The 20,500-nt window shown below is 40.4% G+C and overlaps 1 protein-coding gene across 2 annotated transcripts in view; it reads right to left on the bottom strand.

Annotated features, from left to right (window-relative positions):
• The window catches only part of STXBP5 (syntaxin binding protein 5), a 1,442,716-nt gene that overhangs the window by 160,567 nt on the left and 1,261,649 nt on the right, over positions 1-20,500 (bottom strand). For both annotated transcript variants that reach the window (XM_053711794.1, XM_053711795.1), the window contains exon 17: positions 16,471-16,596. In XM_053711794.1, the coding sequence (XP_053567769.1) occupies positions 16,471-16,596 (126 nt within the window). The remainder of the gene's footprint in view (positions 1-16,470; positions 16,597-20,500) is intronic.

Genomic DNA, 20,500 nt, shown 5'->3' with positions numbered 1-20,500 from the left:
TTATAAGTTATATTTTCTATTAAAATTAAAAATCACCTTCAGAAAGCTCATCTCTTATGTTTCCTACCAACACATTAAAATGGACAGCCCTCTTGCCCCCTTGCCTTAGTGGAGCAGCATCATTCAGCATATAAACAGCACCGCTAGGCTTCCAGTGTCAAGTCCGATCTGAGAGCGCCAAGTGAGGAGGAAGCAGTGCGGTGACAGACACGGGAGGGAGAGAGGAGGAGGAAAAAAGGAAACTTTAAAAAAAAAAAAAAGCGCTCCCCCTGCTGCCCACTCATAGAAATGGCCCAACTCGCACACTGAAAATTGGGTGGCGCAGCAGGCATTATGGGCGGCGCAGCGGGCACATAGAAAAAAATTGAAAAGGGATATGGCAGGCTATACCTCTCTACCGCACGTGCGGTAAAAAAAGGGGATTTTTTTTTCTTTTAGACTGGAACATTTTTTGGCTGAATAAATATAATTTTTCCAATAGGGGGGCGATACTGGAATATTCAATATACATATCAAGTGTCTCCATGCCCAAATTATCAAAAGAAGATTCAGAATACCTAAAAAAATCTTCACCATAGAGGAAATCCTTGCGGCAATCAAAGTCTTACCATCAGGCAAAAGCCCAGGCCCAAATGGCTTTGGAGTAACGTATTACAAAACTTTCTCAGATATACTGGCGCCTCACCTTGTAAACATCTTTAATCAGCTGGGCTCCGCTCTTGCCAGATACCATGCTTGAAGCCCACATAACAGTGATTCCCAAGCCAGACAAACCTCAAAATAAACCCGAAAATTATCGCCTAATATCTTTACTAAACTCTGATGTGAAAATCTTAGCTAAGATCATGGCCAATCGATTAAATAGATTCCTCCCCCAGCTAGTCTCACAGGATCAAGTAGGGTTTATCCCAGCACGAGAAGCCCGAGACAACACCCTGAAGGTCCTCCAATTAATGACCCATGCATCATCTGATGCGGAAAAGGCGTATGACCGGGTTAACTGATCATTTATGTGCCACACTTTAACCAAGTTAGGCATTAGCCCTAACTTCACTAACAGAATATTTTCATTATACTCCGCACCTAACACCAAGGTGAGAGTGGATGGAACACTAAGACATTTAAAATTAAGAACGGGGCGAGGCAGGAATGCCCCTTATCGCGTTGACTATAGAGGTCTTAGCGAGCAGGATACAAAATAACCCTAGGATTAGGGGTATTACAGTAGGTGGCACCGAGCACAAACTCGCAATATATGCGGACGATATACTCTTGACATTATCCAACATTGTTCCCTCGCTTCAGGCAGCGTTGAGGGAGTTCACAGAATATGGCACGGTATCCCACTTTTTATTAAACCCAACAATAACAGAAATCCTTAATATCACGGAGCCCCAAAAGACTTTGGACACCCTCAGACAGAACTGCCCCATTAAAACAGCATCTCATACACTAAAATATCTGGGTATTACAATTAACCCAGTTGTGAAGGACCTAGTGGTACTCAACTACAAACGTTTAAGAGATGATTTTATATGTGATCCCGCTAGTTTGAAAAACAAGAGTATTTCTTGGTTGGGACGTATTAATGTGGTCAAAATGAACATTTTGCCCAGAGTCCTGTACATACTACAGACGATCCCTATCTCATCTGCATCACACTTACTGCACCAAATACAAGTAGCCATAGAGTCATATTTGGCAGGAAATAAAGCCTTGAATTAATAGGAAAACCATCTATCTCCCCAGGGACAGGGGGGTCTTGGGGTCCCGCACCTAGAGGAATATCAGAAAGCCATAGGTCTTCAGAGGCTAGTTAAATGGTGTCGCTGCTCACCAAATAAAGCTTGGATACAGATCGAAAATGAGATCCTCCAACAAGGGAATGTAGAATCCCTGGCCTGGGTGACTCCAGCACGACGCCCAATGTTGATTAATACCCACATACCCTCATTCACCCTTGACACCGATACGGGAATATCAAGACATAGGAATAGAGTATGGACCACACGTCCAGGGAAGCACATATCCCATAGCTGACTCCTCTATATACAACATTCTACACTTGGGTAAACTTAAAACACAGACAGAACTTGCCGAATGGGACAGCCAAATATTCTCATCCTGGTACAGAGTAGCACAACTCACACACATCTATAATACACATAAGAAAAAAACATAATGAATAGGCAAAAAACACCCTTGAAAACCTCTGTTCTGCACCTCACAACCCTACGCACTTAATTTCACTCCTATATAAAATTTTATCAGTCAAAGATGAATTTTACATTACCTTCTTATGTAAAGGCATGGCAGGCAGACTTAGGATGTAGCATAGTTACCAATGATTGGCTAATTTTTTTTTAAAAAGCTAAAAAAAACCTCAGTATCAGCTAGAGTGCAGGAGATGCACTTCAAATTCTTGAGTAGGTGGTACCTAACCCCCCCAAAGACTTAGAAAAATATATGCACACACAAGTGGGGAGTGCTGCAGGGGCTGTTTAGAGGAAGGTACCCTCCTTCAAGTCTGGTGGACATGAACACATAAACAAACCTTCTGGGAAGAGGCATTTTTGGAAATGGGGAAGATCCTAAAGACCATCATCCCTCCCAAACCAAACTTTTTAATCTATCATGAACTGCCCATAATGATAGGCAAATCCAGATATCTTCTATTCCTTTTAATGCTCAATGGGGCAAAGGGGCTTATCCCAAAGTATTGGAAAAAGCAACAAAACACCAAATGTGCAGGAGTGGAGGTTCAGGATGGTAGGTCTGTTACGGCTTGAAAGATACCACTACCTAAAAAGGCAAAATTGACATTCATGATGATGCTATTGACATGGGAGGGGAAGGAATACTAGCTCTCCTTTATCTTACGCTTGTATTGACCCCACCCCTTTTTTCCCCCTTACCCTCACATATTCCCCTCTATTACTGTCCCCCCGGCCCCTTCCCCATTGCCCTATTAGGCCTTCGCAACAGGCTCTAGTAAAGTCTAAATTCAGAGCTTTGAGAGAATCAAACTCAAAATCACCCACTAGTAGTCAGGCACAACCTGTTATATTCATAATAACTATATCAAACGATAATGTTTTAATTTGTAATATGCATATTGTTCAAACAAAAAGAAATATTACAAGCTCAAAGAACTATGGACTTCCTATCTTCACTAAGACTAAGTCACCAGATGTGAATACAAATACAATTGCTTAAAGATATAATTTGCTGTAAGACAGAACAAAGGAAAATAAATGTAAAATGTTTAATTTGAAAGCAATGTTTATATTGTCTTGAAGATGTGAAACATTTATTCTAAAATAAAGCTTGTTTTTATAATTAAAAAAATAAAACTATTATTTCTAAAAAAGGCCTAAAACCTGGGAGGGGCAGCACAAAACCAAAATAACGCCACTGGTTTATTGATATCTGTTTAAAGTCCTTCGCTATTGGTTGGTCCTGAAATTTAAATATATTTATTGGACAATTATGTTATCTTACATAGCACACAAGAACCAATATAAATGTAAGAAAACATAAATTGCAATCTTAACATCTTAAAAAAAAAAAAAAAAATCCAATACACCTTCATACAATGCCTGCATGCATTTAATTTTCAAATTATTATTATTAAGTTACAGTAATGTCATTTTTAAAAACACAATTTTCCTCTGTAATTATGTTGTGGTGAACGGGATTGCATATTTTATTTAATGGGTCTTTTTTTTACTTTCAAAATCCTTTTATATGAGTTTTTTCTTTTTAAATACCAAGATAATGTAGGTGTATAATAGATGCAATTATGAAAACAGAGTATTTTGTGCTGTGATGTGGTGACAATAACATAAAATATTTTGACTTTGTAAAATTAATTACAAAATATTACCACATTATTGATTAATGCATTTGATCTGGGACATTATGGGGCATGTGTGTTGTATGTGTTATTTATATGCATGACACTGTATAATTGCTTGTTATACTTTTTTAAATATAAATTACTGAAAACAAATAATATTTTGTGAGGGTTTGCTCTAGAAGAAATATGAACAGTGCAGAAAAAAATGTATTTGAAACTATTAAACAGCTTTAAACTTGTCAAACTGTAATTTCTCACTGTATAGAGTGGTTTACTTGCAAGATCCTGTTTTGTACAGTGAGAAATTACAGTTTTGCGAGACTGAAGTGGTTCCATAGTTTCAATGTTGGATATGGGGCCTCCAAACACGATTTACACTGCGAGAACTGTATAAAGGGATATTATACAGCATGAGATTGAAATATAAAATATTTAATTATGTGTAGTTAAAAAAGTTTCTATAAAGTAATGGATGCTGTTTTAACTTCTTTCACCTTATCTATCTTTCCTGCTGAAAAAAATTAGCGACAGATAAACCACAGGCAAACATGGGATTGTCTAAAAGGGTTTCCGCACAGCCTTATTTACACAGAGGTAAATAGAAAATTACTTCAAACATTGCGGCGCCCATTACTTTATAGAAACTAAATCTCCCAGGGAATGCACCAAAGGGGATGTTCCTTTAGCAGGCTCTTGGAGTCGGCAGTGCCAAGCCTCCTTTTTCTGTGAAAAAACATACATTATGCTTACCTGATGATTTCCTTTTCTTCTGATGGAGAGAGTCCACAGCTGCATTCATTACCTTTGGGAAATAAGAACCTGGCTACCAGGAGGAGGCAAAGACATCCCAGCCAGGGGCTTAAATACTCCTCCCACTCCCCTCATCCCCCAGTCATTCTGCCGAGGAACAAGGAACAGTAGAAGAAATATCAGGGTGAAAGGTGCCAGAAGAATAATGACGCCCCACATAAAATTAAGGGTGGGGAGCTGTGGACTCTTTCCATCAGAAGAAATTATCAGCTAAGCATAATTTATGTTTTCCTTCTTAAATGGAAAGAGTCCACAGCTGCATTCATTACTTTTGGGAAAACAATACCCAAGCTATAGAGGACACTGAATGCCAAGACGGGAGGGTACAATAGGCGGCCCATACTGAGGGCACCAGGCCTGAACCTCTACCCAATAAAAAAACCTGCTTCGTCCGAAGCTGATAACATTTTTTAAAGGAAAAGCCCCAAGGACACTGACTCGCAGCTAGTCCAGAAGCCAAACTAGAGACCGCAAAACGGACTCGACTGAGCCAACAGTCCTCCAGGAGACACCGTCGCCCAACAGACGGTCAACCACCACTCATCCCCCACTAATGAAGGGAACGCCAGCCAAAACCCCCAAGGGACAAGGCAAAGGAGAACCGAGGAAACCGAAAGGTCCCCTAATACAAAAAAGAACAACTCCAAGAGTAAGCCCAGCTCACAGAGACCCAAACGGGTTTAAACAGGAAAAGGAGGCCACGCCTATACCAAGCGAAACTTGGGATAAGACTGGGCACAGAGACAGAACAGACTTCTCTCCAACATCCTGCAAGCACTGAATGCAACTGAAGAGGCAAAGACCTCCCAGCGTCTGAACATAGAATACCAAAGTAATAGACCCAGGCAAAAAAAAAAACAGGTTGGAGAACACAGAGTCCATATCAGGACGACACAGAGGGCACTTGCGAGGAAGAAGAAGCAGTCAAGCAAGGAACAGACTGCAAAGCCACCCCAGACAGAGGGCACGCTCCAGGCAACCAAAGCTGCCTGACCTATACAGGTCCCTAAAAAGTGGAACACAAAACCTCAATCGAGGCCCCCCGAGAAGGAGATATATACCCTCAGAACCTGAAGGAAGAGTAGACCCTCTTCTGAAATTGATGGAGCAAGTTGAAAGGAAATTCTATATCCTAGCAGACTGAGCTAACGGATAGACTCAACAAGGCTCACACATCCAGAAGAGACTGCGACCTGAATGCAATGCCTTAGACCACTCGGCCATCCTGACCTGTAGACCCACACCAGCTGGAACAACCCAGTCCCAGGGATCCAAAATATGGGAACAGAAGATTCCCAAAACGGGTACAGGAACGAGCATAAGGATAGCACAGCCATCCCCACAGAGTACAAGTACAACCCAAATCTGAAAACAGACGACAAGGTCATAGACCTAAGAATCTATCCAAATAAAGGCCCAACAAGTCTGACTCGGAGCCAGCAAGACCCCACAGGGAACCAATCCCACCTGTCCACCTCCCATCCAGGAGAAGCCCCCAAAAAGGACTCCATCTCCATAGGGAGGAGAATATCCCCTAAAGAAAAGGGATGAGGCCGGAAGGGCAATAACTGTCCTCAAGGCCCGAAGTCACCGGATAATGGGAAGATAAATCCCCAACACAAATGCCCTAGAAGGACCCCCCTACAAGTAGCTTGCCAAGCAGAGGCACAGCCAACCCAGGGAATCCCTGGGTACACTGGCAAGCTGACCAGGGGGATGCAACCCTAAGGCGCACCAGAAATTGGACATCCAGCGCCCGCAGCTGGGTATGAACCAACAAGCCACACAGCTAACCACTAGATGACATGGGCTACTCTGTTGCAAAGAGTAATAAATACTCCGAAAACGTGGCCGACCATGACCAGGCCAGGTAGATGGAGCAAGGACATAGCCCAAGTTCCCAATACCATGGAACACCCGATCAGTCCTGAGATCCAAGATTCCAAAACCACCCAAGACTGGGTCAGGAAAAAGGCCAAGCAAAGCCTCAGAAACCGGAAATCTCAGGAGAAAAACAGGTCCGGGCACCTAATAGTTCAGGCAACCTTACCCTAGAACTAAACACTCCAACTGGCCAAAAGGCCAGACACAAGGGATATGAATGCATACCCAGAGAATCCGGATAGTGAGAAGAACTCGAAAGCCCCGACCAAGGAAGGAACCACTCCTAGCCAAACTCCAACGCTCCAAGGAGCAAGGCTAGAAGTCTTATGAAGAGACTTCTTAAGGCCTCAGGACAATATAAGGGATACCTTGAGGTAAAAAAAAACCCTCTAGCAGGGCTAGTCTCCCCATCACCTCCACACCAGCAGAGAACATGGGGAAGAAAAAAGGCGCTAAGCCTTCCCAGCTTCGGGAAACCCCAAGCTAAACAAAGTCCCCACAGGGATCAAACATCACCCGGAAATACAGATCCCTAAAAGGAGATCCAACTCTCCCGGGAAAATGGAAGAAAACCCAAAAGGTCTCCACTCAAACAGACAGTACACGTCAAGAGTAAGAGCAGCATCTAGATACACTATAAAAGGCGTATGCGCACACCTGCAAGGTGCCAAGAGCTGCAACTGGTTTCAAACTGAACACCCTCTGCATGCTAGATAGCCTAATCTGATACAGGCTGTTGGATCAGGCCCACAAGGGCAATCCAGATCCCTGAAACCGAAGGCCAAACCGCTCAAACTGCGGCAATGGGGCACTAAGCCCTCCAAACCCCCCCGCAAGGGGGGAGGAAAACGCTAGGTTCTGATGGTATCAGATGTCAGAAGGAGTGACGCAGCGGAAAAACTCCCCTGACCCGGTCACCTATGACTGAAGGCTATAAGGACTTAAAGAATCCATCCCGCCTTACGGACCCACAGGTCCTCTCGAATGCTTAGTTGAACATAAAAAACAATGAAAACCTGAGTACTCGGTGCTTCTACCGTACCAGCCGAGCAGAACAGCGCCACGTGTCTGAACAGGCGCAAGACCGAACGAACCCAACAGGACCAGCCTGCACTTAGGGTCCTAACTGGTAAGCTGCCAAATTCTCCCTCATAAGGGAAAAAAAGAAAACAGACATTTTAACATAGGACTAACGTGTCCAAAACAACTTTCGAAGAAGAACAAAGAGTATCGATCTCAGAAGGTTCCCGAAGGAAACAACCATCCCATCGGATACAAATAAAATATAAGGCAACCCGGAGTTAATGCCCAAAAAGACACAGGCGTACCCGCAGGTCCAGCCAAACGGAGCCCTATCTTCCAAAAAAACTGGGAAAGATCTCAATCAAATGACAATCAGGAGATTGCCTCATCCCCACATGTCTAATGAGGTGCACCACTCGAATTAGCAGACTGAAAATCCCCGTATCTGGTAACGATAGGGTAATTTAATAACTGAAAAACATGTCTGAGCAATACGCAATCCTGTAACGAAAGGCACAACACTCAGGGACAGTTACACCCACGGGGAACTGTAGAGGCCCTCCCCAAGGCGGAAGGCTTGGGACAATAGGGCACAAGCACATTCTCAAATAAACATCTGGACTCTGCAGACGAACAATCGCCAACATTATGTGGAAGCGAAAACGTGCTGCAAACTCCGGGGGGAACACGCCACCCTGCATTGAGGAATCAGAAACTGGGTTACCCGCATGTGTAGAAGTATGAATTGGTAGGGAACTCGCCTCTTGGAGGACAGGACCCCCAGAGGTGGATGGCTCAGCTGTCCCTTGATTCCCCGTCAACGAGGGCAGTCTGGATTCGTAACCGGACACAGAATCTGAAATCAAAATAGTCTCAGTATCAGAACCCTCCGTAACTGAATCTGAAATCAGCACAGTCTCAGCATCAGAATCCTCCATAACTGGTAGAGGATATGTAAATATGTACTAAAGTAGTAAAACAAAAACAGCACCTGACACCCATAATGGCTGGGGCACTCACCACCTCCTATGACCAGACCCCTACGGACTAGAATATTTCCTTCGACACATGGTCGGGAATGTGAAAATGGAAAACGGAACGTAACCACGCCCGACACAAGGTGAACCGTACAGTCCAAAAAAGAGCGCCCAACCAAAAGGCTGCGTCACTTCCAAAGGCCTCAATGTTCCAAACCCGAGCCCATAAACATCACACATAAGCAGGTTGAATCACATAACAAACATGATTATAAAACCCCCTGTTCAATAACCCCTCTCAGGATATATTAACGCTTGATTCCAAGATACTAAAAGAGACTCACTGAGACCCTTGTGATAAGATAGACCCGCAAGGTAGTAGCCTCTCGGGAAAGCATTCACATTACAGTACATTGAGAAATAAAGTAAAATGAAACGATCTTACCGGAATCTACACCGTGGAACAGGAACACGGCCTTTCAAGTGTGACGGATAGTAGCATCGCCTCCGCCATGGACTTGAGAGAAGAAAGAAGGCAGCAGAGCGAAGTTCGACAACGCCGATAGCTTGAAGAGCTGTTAACATGAGTCGGGATGGTTTCGCAGAAAGAATCTTCCTGCATCTCCAAGCCCTCACTGAGAGACTGACAGGACTACTTAAAACTCCTGTCCCATGCCGAAGAGTACTACCCTCCATAAGAGACAAAAAACAAAAATTAAAACACGTCTCTGCCAACCTCCTGGGACGAAAGGCAAAAAATGACTGGGGGATGAGAGGAGTGGGAGGAGTATTTAAGCCTTTGGCTGGGGTTTCTTTGCCTCCTCCTGGTGGTCAGGTTCTTATTTCCCAAAAGTAATAAATGCAGCTGTGGACTCTTTCCATTTAAGAAGAAAAGAGGAGCAGGTTAGCAAGCTCTCCAGCTCGCAAATGGTAAGTATAAAGCTACAGGTAAACTTTTTTAACAGTAGCTTTTTAAACATTTACATTTGTTTAACAAAAACTAATGCAAACAAAGCTTTCTTGTAAATTTTTACATAAGCATAATGAGTAATTTTACAGCTTAATGTTAAATAACGCTTCTTACAGTATACCCATAATGATGGCTTGTAAAGCGGCAAAAACGGCTTCTGCCTCGTCATGCGCTCACGGGCTGTGAACCGTTTAACATGACAATAAAATATCTTGGTAACAACAAACTATAGCGATAAACTAGTTTTAACTAAAAATGTTTAAAATCACAGTCAAGTAACTTAAAGGGACAAGAAACCCACATGTTTCTTTCTTTATTCAGATAGTGCACATAGTTTTAAGCAAATTTCCAATTTACTTATATGATCAAATTTGCTTCATTCTCTTTGTATCCTTTGTTGAAAGTGCAGTAATGAACTAGTGAGAGCAAGCTGAACAAATTGAGTGAGCCAATGACAATAGGCAGGTATGTGCAGCCACCAATCACCAGCTAGCTCCCAGTAGTGCTTTGCTGTTCCTGAGCCTACCTAGGTATGCTTTTAGACAAAGGTCACCAAGAGAACAAAGCAAATTAGATAACAGAAGTTGTTTAAAATTGGTCTATCTGAATAATACAATTTTAATTTTAACTTTACTGTCTTTTTTTTGCACTTGCTACTTCTCTTTTTCTTTGTGTCAACATACAGAAGTTATTGCCTGGTATAACACAACGTATAGAACCCACAAGTAAAGAATAAACATGGGAAGTTGAGCAAATATACCACAGGAACTAACAGAATAGATTTTGAAACTAAACTGTTAAAGGGACGTTAAAGTACCTTTTATATCAGCTTAGAATCTATAAATACTGAAAGGGACAGTCTTCTCCAGAATTGTAATTGTTTAAAAAGATAGATTACCCCTTTATTGCCCATTCCCCAGTTTTGCATAACCAACATGGTTATATTAATATACTTTTAACCTCTGTAATTAACTTGTATCTCTGCAGACTAATCCCATTAATTCTGTTCTTTTGACAGACTTGCATTTTAGCTACTCACTGCCCTCTCATAGGCGTGAGCACAATGTTATCTATATAGCACACATGAACTAACGCCCTCTAGCTGTGAAAACTGTCAAATGCATTCAGATAAAAAGTGGCCTTCAAGGGCTTAGAAATTAGCATATGAGCCTACCAAAGTTTAGCTTTCAACTAAGAATACCAAGAGAAAAAAGCAAATTTGATGATAAAAGTAAATTGGAAAGTTGTTTAAAATGACATGCCCTATCTGAATCATCAATGTTTAATTTTCACTAGACTGTCCCTTGAATTGTAAAAAGATCTGCATACAAAATTACATTTTAAAGGAATAAAAACTGTTAATGATTTGCACAACTCTTGCAAATTGTGCTTTTCAACTACATGAAAAGCCTGGTGTGTAAAGTATGTTCATTATATTTCCCTTGACTGCAGCCAATTAAAGAGGCAGTAGAATAAAACTAAAATGTTTATGATTCCAAGTGTGGAATCATATATAATTGTGTTTAGTAATGTCTGTCGCCGTCGGGAGTTGCGCACGCATCCTCAAAGGAATGTTGGACGAGCGTGCAGCCGCCATCGCGGCGACAGACAGCTTCAGGAGCTCCAACTCTCAGCTGTAACATAACAGCTGAGAGCGGGAGCTTCAGGCATCTGCCGCATATGGAGCTGGAGCGCGATCGGTGCTCCGCCTCCATATGAGGACAGATGCCTGTTACAGACGTGGACACTGTGTGTGTCACCGTCTGTAACTATCTTCTGCTGGTGCCAGTGGGAGGTGTGGTGGGTGGCAGGTGGGCGGCTCAGCAGGGAAGGGAAGGCAGTGGGAGTGCCCCAATTAAAAAAAAGGACAGGAGGAGAGGGAACAAAAGAAAAGGGCGGAGAGTGCAAAAGAGAAGGGGGGAGAGGGCAAAAGAGGGGGGGGGGAGCAAAAGAGAGAGGGGAGAGGGAGAGCAAAAGCAAAAGAGAGGGGAGAGGGAGAGCAAAAGAGAGAGGGGAGAGAGAGAGCAAATGAGAGCTGGAGATAGAGCAAAAGAGAGGGGAGAGAAAGAGCAAAAGAGATGGGAGAGAGAGCAAAAGAGAGGGGAGAGAGAGAGAGAGAGCGAAAGAGAGGGGGAGAGAGAGAGAGCAAGAGAGAGGGAGGAGAGAGAGCAAAAGAGAGGGGGAGAGAGAGCAAAAGAGAGGGGGGAGGGAGAGCAAAAGAGAAGGGGAGAGAGAGTACAAAAGAGAGGGGGAGAGAGAGAGCAAAAGAGGGGAGAGAGAGAGCAAAAGAGAGGGGAGAGAGAGAGCAAAAGAGAGGGGAGAGAGAGAGCAAAAGAGAGGGGAGAGAGAGAGCAAAAGAGAGGGGGGAGAGAGAGCAAAAGAGAGGGGGGAGAGAGAGTGTAGAAGCATTTTTGCTAATGGAACTATAGTGCAAAAAATGTTTCTATCTCACATTGGAATACACACATGCACATTTCAATTTTTACCTTTCTATCCCTTTAATGTTTTTAAACAAATTAACATCCTTTTTACTACAAATATTTTTCAATAGCTAAACTCCTCCCGTCATTTGCTTTATTTGGAGTAACCAATCTGGGCTTTAATCCACGGACAACAAGGCTATTCTAAGAGTTTAAAATTACTCTATTATTAGACCTAAATTACATGAAATTCTCAAGGAGTTTACTGTCTCTTTAAAAGCATAGGTAATGTTATATTATATTTGTGATGTTCCAAGAAATTGCACAGCTCTGAATAAAGGTGTTACAGGTTACATTTACGTTAATGTTAATGCATACTTCCTAAAACACTGTGCAGGTTTTTTTATAAAACTGCAACAGAAAATAGGAGTGCCACATAGTGTAACTCTGTTTAACCAATATGAATGGGCGCCACATAAAATAACTCTGTTTGTCCAATATGAATGGGCGCCACATAGTGTAACTCTGTCCAATATGAATGGGCGCCACATAGTGTAACTCTGTCCAATATGAATGGGCGCCAGATAGTGTAACTCTGTCCAGTATGAATGGGCGCCAGATAGTGTAACTCTGTCCAATATGAATGGGCGCCAGATAGTGTAACTCTGTCCAATATGAATGGGCGCCAGATAGTGTAACTCTGTTTGTCCAATATGAATGGGCGCCACATAGTGTAACTCTGTTTGTCCAATATGAATGGGCACCACAAAATGTAACTCTGTTTGTCCAATATGAATGGGCGCCAGATAGTGTAACTCTGTCCAATATAAATAGGCGCCACATAAAATAACTCTGTTTGTCCAATATGAATGGGCGCCAGATAGTGTAACTCTGTCCAATATAAATAGGCGCCACATAGAGTAACTCTGTTTGTCCAATATGAATGTGCGCCACATAGTCTAACTCTGTTTGTCCAATATAAATGGGCGCCACAAAGTGTAACTCTGTCCAATATGAATGGGCGCCACATAGTGTAACTCTGTTTGTCCAATATGAATGGGCGCCACAAAGTGTAACTCTGTCCAATATGAATGGGCGCCACATAGTGTAACTCTGTTTGTCCAATATGAATGGGCGCCACAAAGTGTAACTCTGTTTGTCCAATATGAATGAGCGCCACAAAGTGTAACTCTGTTTGTCCAATATGAATGGGCGCCACAAAGTGTAACTCTGTTTGTCCAATATGAATGAGCGCCACATAGTGTAACTCCGTTTGTCCAATATGAATGGGCGCCACATAGTGTAACTCTGTCTGTCCAATATGAATGGGCGCCACATAGTGTAACTCTGTTTGTCCAATATAAATGGGCGCCACATAGTGTAACTCTGTTTGTCCAATATAAATAGGCGCCACATAAAATAACTCTGTTTGTCCAATATGAATGGGCGCCAGATAGTGTAACTCTGTCCAATATAAATAGGCGCCACATAGAGTAACTCTGTTTGTCCAATATGAATGTGCGCCACATAGTCTAACTCTGTTTGTCCAATATAAATGGGCGCCACATAGTGTAACTCTGTTTGTCCAATATGAATGGGCGCCACATAGTGTAACTCTGTTTGTCCAATATGAATGGGCGCCACATAGTGTAACTCTGTTTGTCCAATATGAATGGGCGCCACATAGGGTAACTCTGCTTGTCCAATATGAATGGGCACCACATAGTGTAACTCTGTTTGTCCAATATGAATGGGCACCACATAGTGTAACTCTGCTTGTCCAATATGAATGGGCACCACATAGTGTAACTCTGTTTGTCCAATATGAATGGGCGCCACAAAGTGTAACTCTGTTTGTCCAATATGAATGGGCACCACATAGTGTAACTCTGTTTTTCCAATATGAATGGGCGCAACATAGTGTAACTCTGTTTACAAAATATGAAGGGGCGCCACATAGTGTAACTTACACTTTGTGGCGCCCACTTATATTGGACAAACAGAGTTAGACTATGTTGCACCCATTCATATTGGACAAACAAAGTTATTTTATGTGGCGCCTATTTATATTGGACAGAGTTGCACTATCTGGCGCCCATTCATATTGGACAAACAGAGTTACACTATCTGGCGCCCATTCATATTGGACAAACAGAGTTACACTATCTGGCGCCCATTCATATTGGACAGAGTTAGACTATGTGGAGCCCATTCATATTGGACAAACAAAGTTACACTATGTGGCGCCCATTCATATTGGACAGAGTTAGACTATGTGGCGCCCATTCATATTGGACAAACAGAGTCATTTTATGTGGCGCCTATTTATATTGGACAAACAGAGTTACACTATCTGGCGCCCATTCATATTGGACAGAGTTAGACTATGTGGCGCCCATTCATATTGGACAAACAAAGTTACACTATGTGGCGCCCATTCATATTGGACAAACAGAGTCATTTTATGTGGCGCCTATTTATATTGGACAAACAGAGTTACACTATCTGGCGCCCATTCATATTGGACAGAGTTAGACTATGTGGCGCCCATTCATATTGGACAAACAAAGTTACACTATCTGGCGCCCATTCATATTGGACAAACAGAGTCATTTTATGTGGCGCCTATTTATATTGGACAAACAGAGTTACACTATCTGGCGCCCATTCATATTGGACAGAGTTAGACTATGTGGCGCCCATTCATATTGGACAAACAAAGTTACACTATGTGGCGCCCATTAATATTGGACAGAGTTAGACTATGTGGCGCCCATTCATATTGGACAATCAGAGTTAGACTATGTGGTGCCCATTCATATTGGACAATCAGAGGTATTCTATTTGGCACTCCTATTTTCTGTTGCAGTTTTATAAAAAAATAAAAAACCTGCACAGTGTTTTAGGACATATGCATTAACATTAACGTAAATGTAACCTGTAACGCTTTTATTTAGAGCTGTACAATTTCTTGGAACATCACAAATATAATATAACATTACTTATGCTTTTAAAGAGACAGTAAACTCCTTGAGAATTTCATGTAATTAAGGTCTAATAATAGAGTAATTTTAAACTCTTACAATAGCCTTGTTGTCTGTGGATTAAAGCCCAGATTGGTTACTCCAAATAAAGCAAATGACGGGAGGAGTTTAGCTATTGAAAAATATTTGTAGTAAAAAGGATGTTAATTTGTTTAAAAACATTAAAGGGATAGAAAGGTAAAAATTGAAATGTGCATGTGTGTATTCCAATGTGAGATAGAAACATTTTTTGCACTATAGTTCCATTAGCAAAAATGCTTCTAGTAAAAGTTATTAAAGTTTTTCAGCAACATACACACATATGCTGTGAGTGGCTGTGCACCAGTGTTCAAGCTCAGAGAGTTTCCGATGCTGTGTATTTTGCCTGTGAAGACTAAATTTTCTTATACAAGACACTGACTCTCTGACAAGGTGTAGTGTTTGAATACTGGTGCATAGGTCCTTACAGCATATGTGTGTATGCCTCTGAAAAACATTAAAGGGGTAAAAAAGTCAAAATTAAACCGGCATGATTCAGATAGAGCAAGAAATTTTAAGTCACTTTTAAATTTACTTCTATTTTGAAATGTGCTTCATTCTCTTACTATCCCTTGTTGAAAAAGAATACGCACATATCCTACACTAGTGGGAGTTAGCTACTGATTGGTGCCTGCACACATTTGTCTCTTGTGATTGGCTAACTAGATGTGTTCAGTTAGCTGCCAATAGTGCAACGTTGTTTCTTCAGCAAAGAATTACAAGAGAATGAAGCAAATTTGATAATAGAAGTAAATTGGAAAGTTGTTTAAAATTGTATGTTCTATCCGAATCATGAAAGAAAATGTTGGGGTTTCCTGTCCCTTTAATAACTTTTACTAGAAGCACTTTTGCTAATGGAAGAATATTGCAAACATGCCTCTATTTCACATTTCAATTTCTATCCCTTTAAGACTTAGCCGATACGTCATTCTATAGCAATACAACATAAATATATTGTAATTACAATATTAATTCTCACACCATATTCACAGGTCTAAATTGTTCATTCAGACACACCACTTTTCAGCATAAGGATTGTTAATCCTTCCTTTAAGGACACACGTCTAAATAAAAGTAGGCTATTCACAAAAGTAAGGATTCGTTTTAAAACTCCTGTGTTGCTGGACGGACAGAAAAAAAAATCGAACACAAGGTTAAGAAGATAAATGTGATTCTAATCTCAGCTCAAACAACCACAGGAGAACGGAGAATACTGACATATAATGAGCTCTAAAGCAAAAAAAAAGGGATTGATCCAAACTGTTATATGTTATATAGGATTTGCTATTGATGTTTCCCCCATAGATGCTGATAACATATTATGTATACCACATTTGCAAATTATGTCTGAAGCAAATCTGCACAAAGGAAAAGCACACGAATATAAATGTAAAATACTTACAGAATATTATCAGAATATAAATACTTACAGAATATTATCAGAATATAAATGTAAAATACTTACAGGCCATAGGAAGAATTAACCGCCAAACTGGTTATCTGTTGGGGAGGCTCCCCACCGACCCATACAAGCTGTATAACAAGTTCCACCTGATACCCAGCAGACTGTTTTAGTGGGGTGCTTTTTACCCTGAAATAGAGATAGCAAATATTTATTTCATATAATTCATGTATAAGAATGAATTTTCATTATAAAGTTATAAAAGTAACATAAAACCGCAAAAAAAGGCTCTATGTTAGAGTATTTTATTATTGCACTGTTGTTAGCAAAATAGTTAAACACATAGTTAAAGCCATCATCAGAGCAGAAGTGCACTTCTCCAGATCTGAACACGGCTGGTGATTAGTGGCTATGCACATATGCCTTTTGTCATTGGCTCACCAGATGTGTTGAAGTACCAAACTGACTTTCAATATGAATTTAACCCCCTTTTTTTTTTTAATAGTAGTTTTTATTGGGTTAAGTAAGTTTTACAATAATACACATAACAGTACACATAATAATCTTGCACATTTCAAAAACACAATAGAGTACTATAAAGCAACCCACATTTTCTATTTTAATATAGTGTGCATATAGAATAAAAGGGACTAGGTTGAGGAAAGGGGGAAGGGTATTCAGAAAAGGAATAAGGAACAAAGGGGTAGGGAATATCCTATGTATGTCAATGGTATGTTTCAAAGTACATAATATATCAATAATTGCATTTATAGTCTGAAATAGAAAAAAATTCTTAGGATGAATAACGTAATTTAATATTATGTTCATATAGCTCTTCGTATGGTATAATACTGTAATAGGTCTATGTAACATCGTATGTTCTCTGTTCCCACAAAAATAATATATCAAGTGTAAAATCACGTTTACCTATAAAACAGTAGTGCATTTATTTTCTCAAGTGTGAGATTGTGATCGATTTCTGAAACCCATTGAGAAAAAGTAGGGATCTGCTGTGTCTTCCAGAGTCTAGGAATTAATCTCTTGGTACATGTCAACAGTATGTGAAGTCATTTCGTGCGAGGATTGAGGAGGATAATGTTCGAGTTGAGAGAAATATTAGTGTCTAGGGTTTGGTTTATACAGTGTTCTATTTGCAGCCAAAAGTTTGTAATACTAGGGCATGACCACTTTAACCCCCTTTTGTATACAAGCAATAGTGCAATGAGAAAATGCTTAAAGGGACAATCTAGACCCCATACATATTCTGTATTCCTTATTGTTACATATCAGACAAACATCTTGCAACAGGTTCCACATATAATCTTGAAGCAGGGCATATGAATAGACCGGTACAGTCGCCAAATGCGACCTAAATTCCTTGCGGGCAATTAAAATTTTTAACTTACCAGCCCGGACCGGCGACCTGACATTTTCCTAATTGGGACATCAGTAGCAGTAAAAAAAAAGAATAAAGCAGTCAAATTGCTCTTCACACACGCACACAGGGAAAGGAGGGAAGAAAGGGGCATGGCTCTCAATCTTCTCCTTGTTAGCTGCTACTTCCCCACTCTAAGGTCTGTGCGCGAGAAGACAAACATCATGGTTCTGTGCTAGAGCGGTGAGTGTGTGTGTGAATTTAGTATGGGTTAAACAGTACATCGTTCTGAGGCGCTAAGTGGTTGTGAGATCAAAGGGCTTTCAGGAGGAGTTGTGTGGGACTTAGCTGTCATGCTAGTACATGGAGTAGTACTGTGAACTTGCTCACTTTGGGCACATTATTTATGATCATCCTCTAATATAGGCAACTGCTAGGCACAGTGAGTGATCTTAAAATATAAATTAAAAAAAAAGTTTCTAAAGAGCAATTTTTACAGTTTGTGTGTGATTGTGTAGGTATATATGTATGTGTGTGTGTCTGAGAATATATATAAATATGTATGTGTGTGTGTCTGAGAATATATATAAATATGTATGTGTGTGTGTGTGTCTGAGAATATATATAAATATGTATGTGTGTGTGTCTGAGAATATATATAAATATGTTCAATAGATATATGAAACTAGAAGCGCTTGTCTCAACCAAATTATGAATAGTTAAAAAGGAGGAATCAATAAATTTCCAATAATCTTAATAATAGTACACACTTATGAACTAATCAATTGGTCAATGTTCTTACTGATATAAATGTCTGTAATGTCCATAAGCTTTGATGTTATAAAGTGTAGCAAATGTCCTCCAGCGTTACACACTTTGTATCAGTCACTTTTCAAACTGCTGCTCACAGGGGGTTGGCTGTTTGTCCGGCAGCCGGGTAGAGTAATCCAAAGTAGAAAAGATCTGGAGCGCAAAAAGAAAAGGGAACTGCAATAGTGTGAGATCCAACAACACTTTTAATTAGCACGCAATTAAAATCTACTCACAAAATTTCCAAATAAGTCAAGCACATAGCATCAAACATGAAGAGTATTCCGGTGCTTCTCTCACGGCTGTATCCTTGCAAGACTCGGCGTGTGACGTCACCACCCGATCTACTTGACTGCAAAGGGGTTAAATGCTGTCAAAGTTGTAGTGGTGTCACAGCTGGTGAACCAATCAGAAGAAGGCATACATGTGTATGGGCCAATCACTGGCAGTATTTTCACCTGGAGGAGACTGAAGTAGTTCCAGGAGGACGTTAACTATGTTCTTGTCCCCTTTAATTCCTTCTCCGTAAAACCTTCTCCGGGAAATCTAACCTGCAAATCCCTTCTCCCAATCACATGTCCCCTGCTGAGTTGTTTTGTTCTCTGGTGTCATGTCACCAGAGAACAAAACAGTTAACGTCCTCCTGGAACTACTTCAGTCTCCTCCAGGTGAAAATACTGCCAGTGATTGGCCCATACACATGTATGCCTTCTTCTGATTGGTTCACCAGCTGTGACACCACTACAACTTTGACAGCATTTAACCCCTTTGCAGTCAAGTAGATCGGGTGGTGACGTCACACGCCGAGTCTTGCAAGGATACAGCCGTGAGAGAAGCACCGGAATACTCTTCATGTTTGATGCTATGTGCTTGACTTATTTGGAAATTTTGTGAGTAGATTTTAATTGCGTGCTAATTAAAAGTGTTGTTGGATCTCACACTATTGCAGTTCCCTTTTCTTTTTGCGCTCCAGATCTTTTCTACTTTGGATATATAAATATGTATGTGTGTGTGTGTCTGAGAATATATATAAATATGTATGTGTGTGTGTCTGAGAATATATATAAATATGTATGTGTGTGTGTCTGAGAATATATATAAATATGTATGTGTGTGTGTCTGAGAATATATATAAATATGTATGTGTGTGTGTCTGTATAGATGTATATATATATATATATATATATATATATATAAATATGTATGTGTGTGTGTCTGAGAATATATATAAATATGTATGTGTGTGTGTCTGAGAATATATATAAATATGTATGTGTGTGTGTCTGAGAATATATATAAATATGTATGTGTGTGTGTCTGTATAGATGTATATATATATATATATATATATATAAATATGTATGTGTGTGTGTCTGAGAATATATATAAATATGTATGTGTGTGTGTCTGAGAATATATATAAATATGTATGTGTGTGTGTCTGAGAATATATATAAATATGTATGTGTGTGTGTCTGTATAGATGTATATATATATATATATATATATATATATATATATTCCAAAAGAAATGGTCGCACTCTCAGGTCTTTTTTAGTGAAAAATCGTGGTAAATTTTAATGAAACGTTTTCGGGGTATTCTTCCCCATCATCATCGTATGCTGATGATGGGGAAGAATACCCCGAAAACGTTTCATTAAAATTTACCACGATTTTTCACTAAAAAAGACCTGAGAGTGCGACCATTTCTTTTGGAATATTGATTACATGTTGGCACCCGGGCAGATGACCATTGGAGGGTAACACTGTACAACTGATGGGTTTTTATATATATATATATATATAAATATGTATGTGTGTGTCTGAGAATATATATAAATATGTATGTGTGTGTGTCTGAGAATATATATAAATATGTATGTGTGTGTGTCTGAGAATATATATAAA

Source organism: Bombina bombina, chromosome 4 (assembly GCF_027579735.1).
Source record: "Bombina bombina isolate aBomBom1 chromosome 4, aBomBom1.pri, whole genome shotgun sequence".
Lineage (NCBI taxonomy): Eukaryota > Metazoa > Chordata > Amphibia > Anura > Bombinatoridae > Bombina > Bombina bombina.
This window is presented reverse-complemented; position numbering and strand designations above follow the sequence as displayed.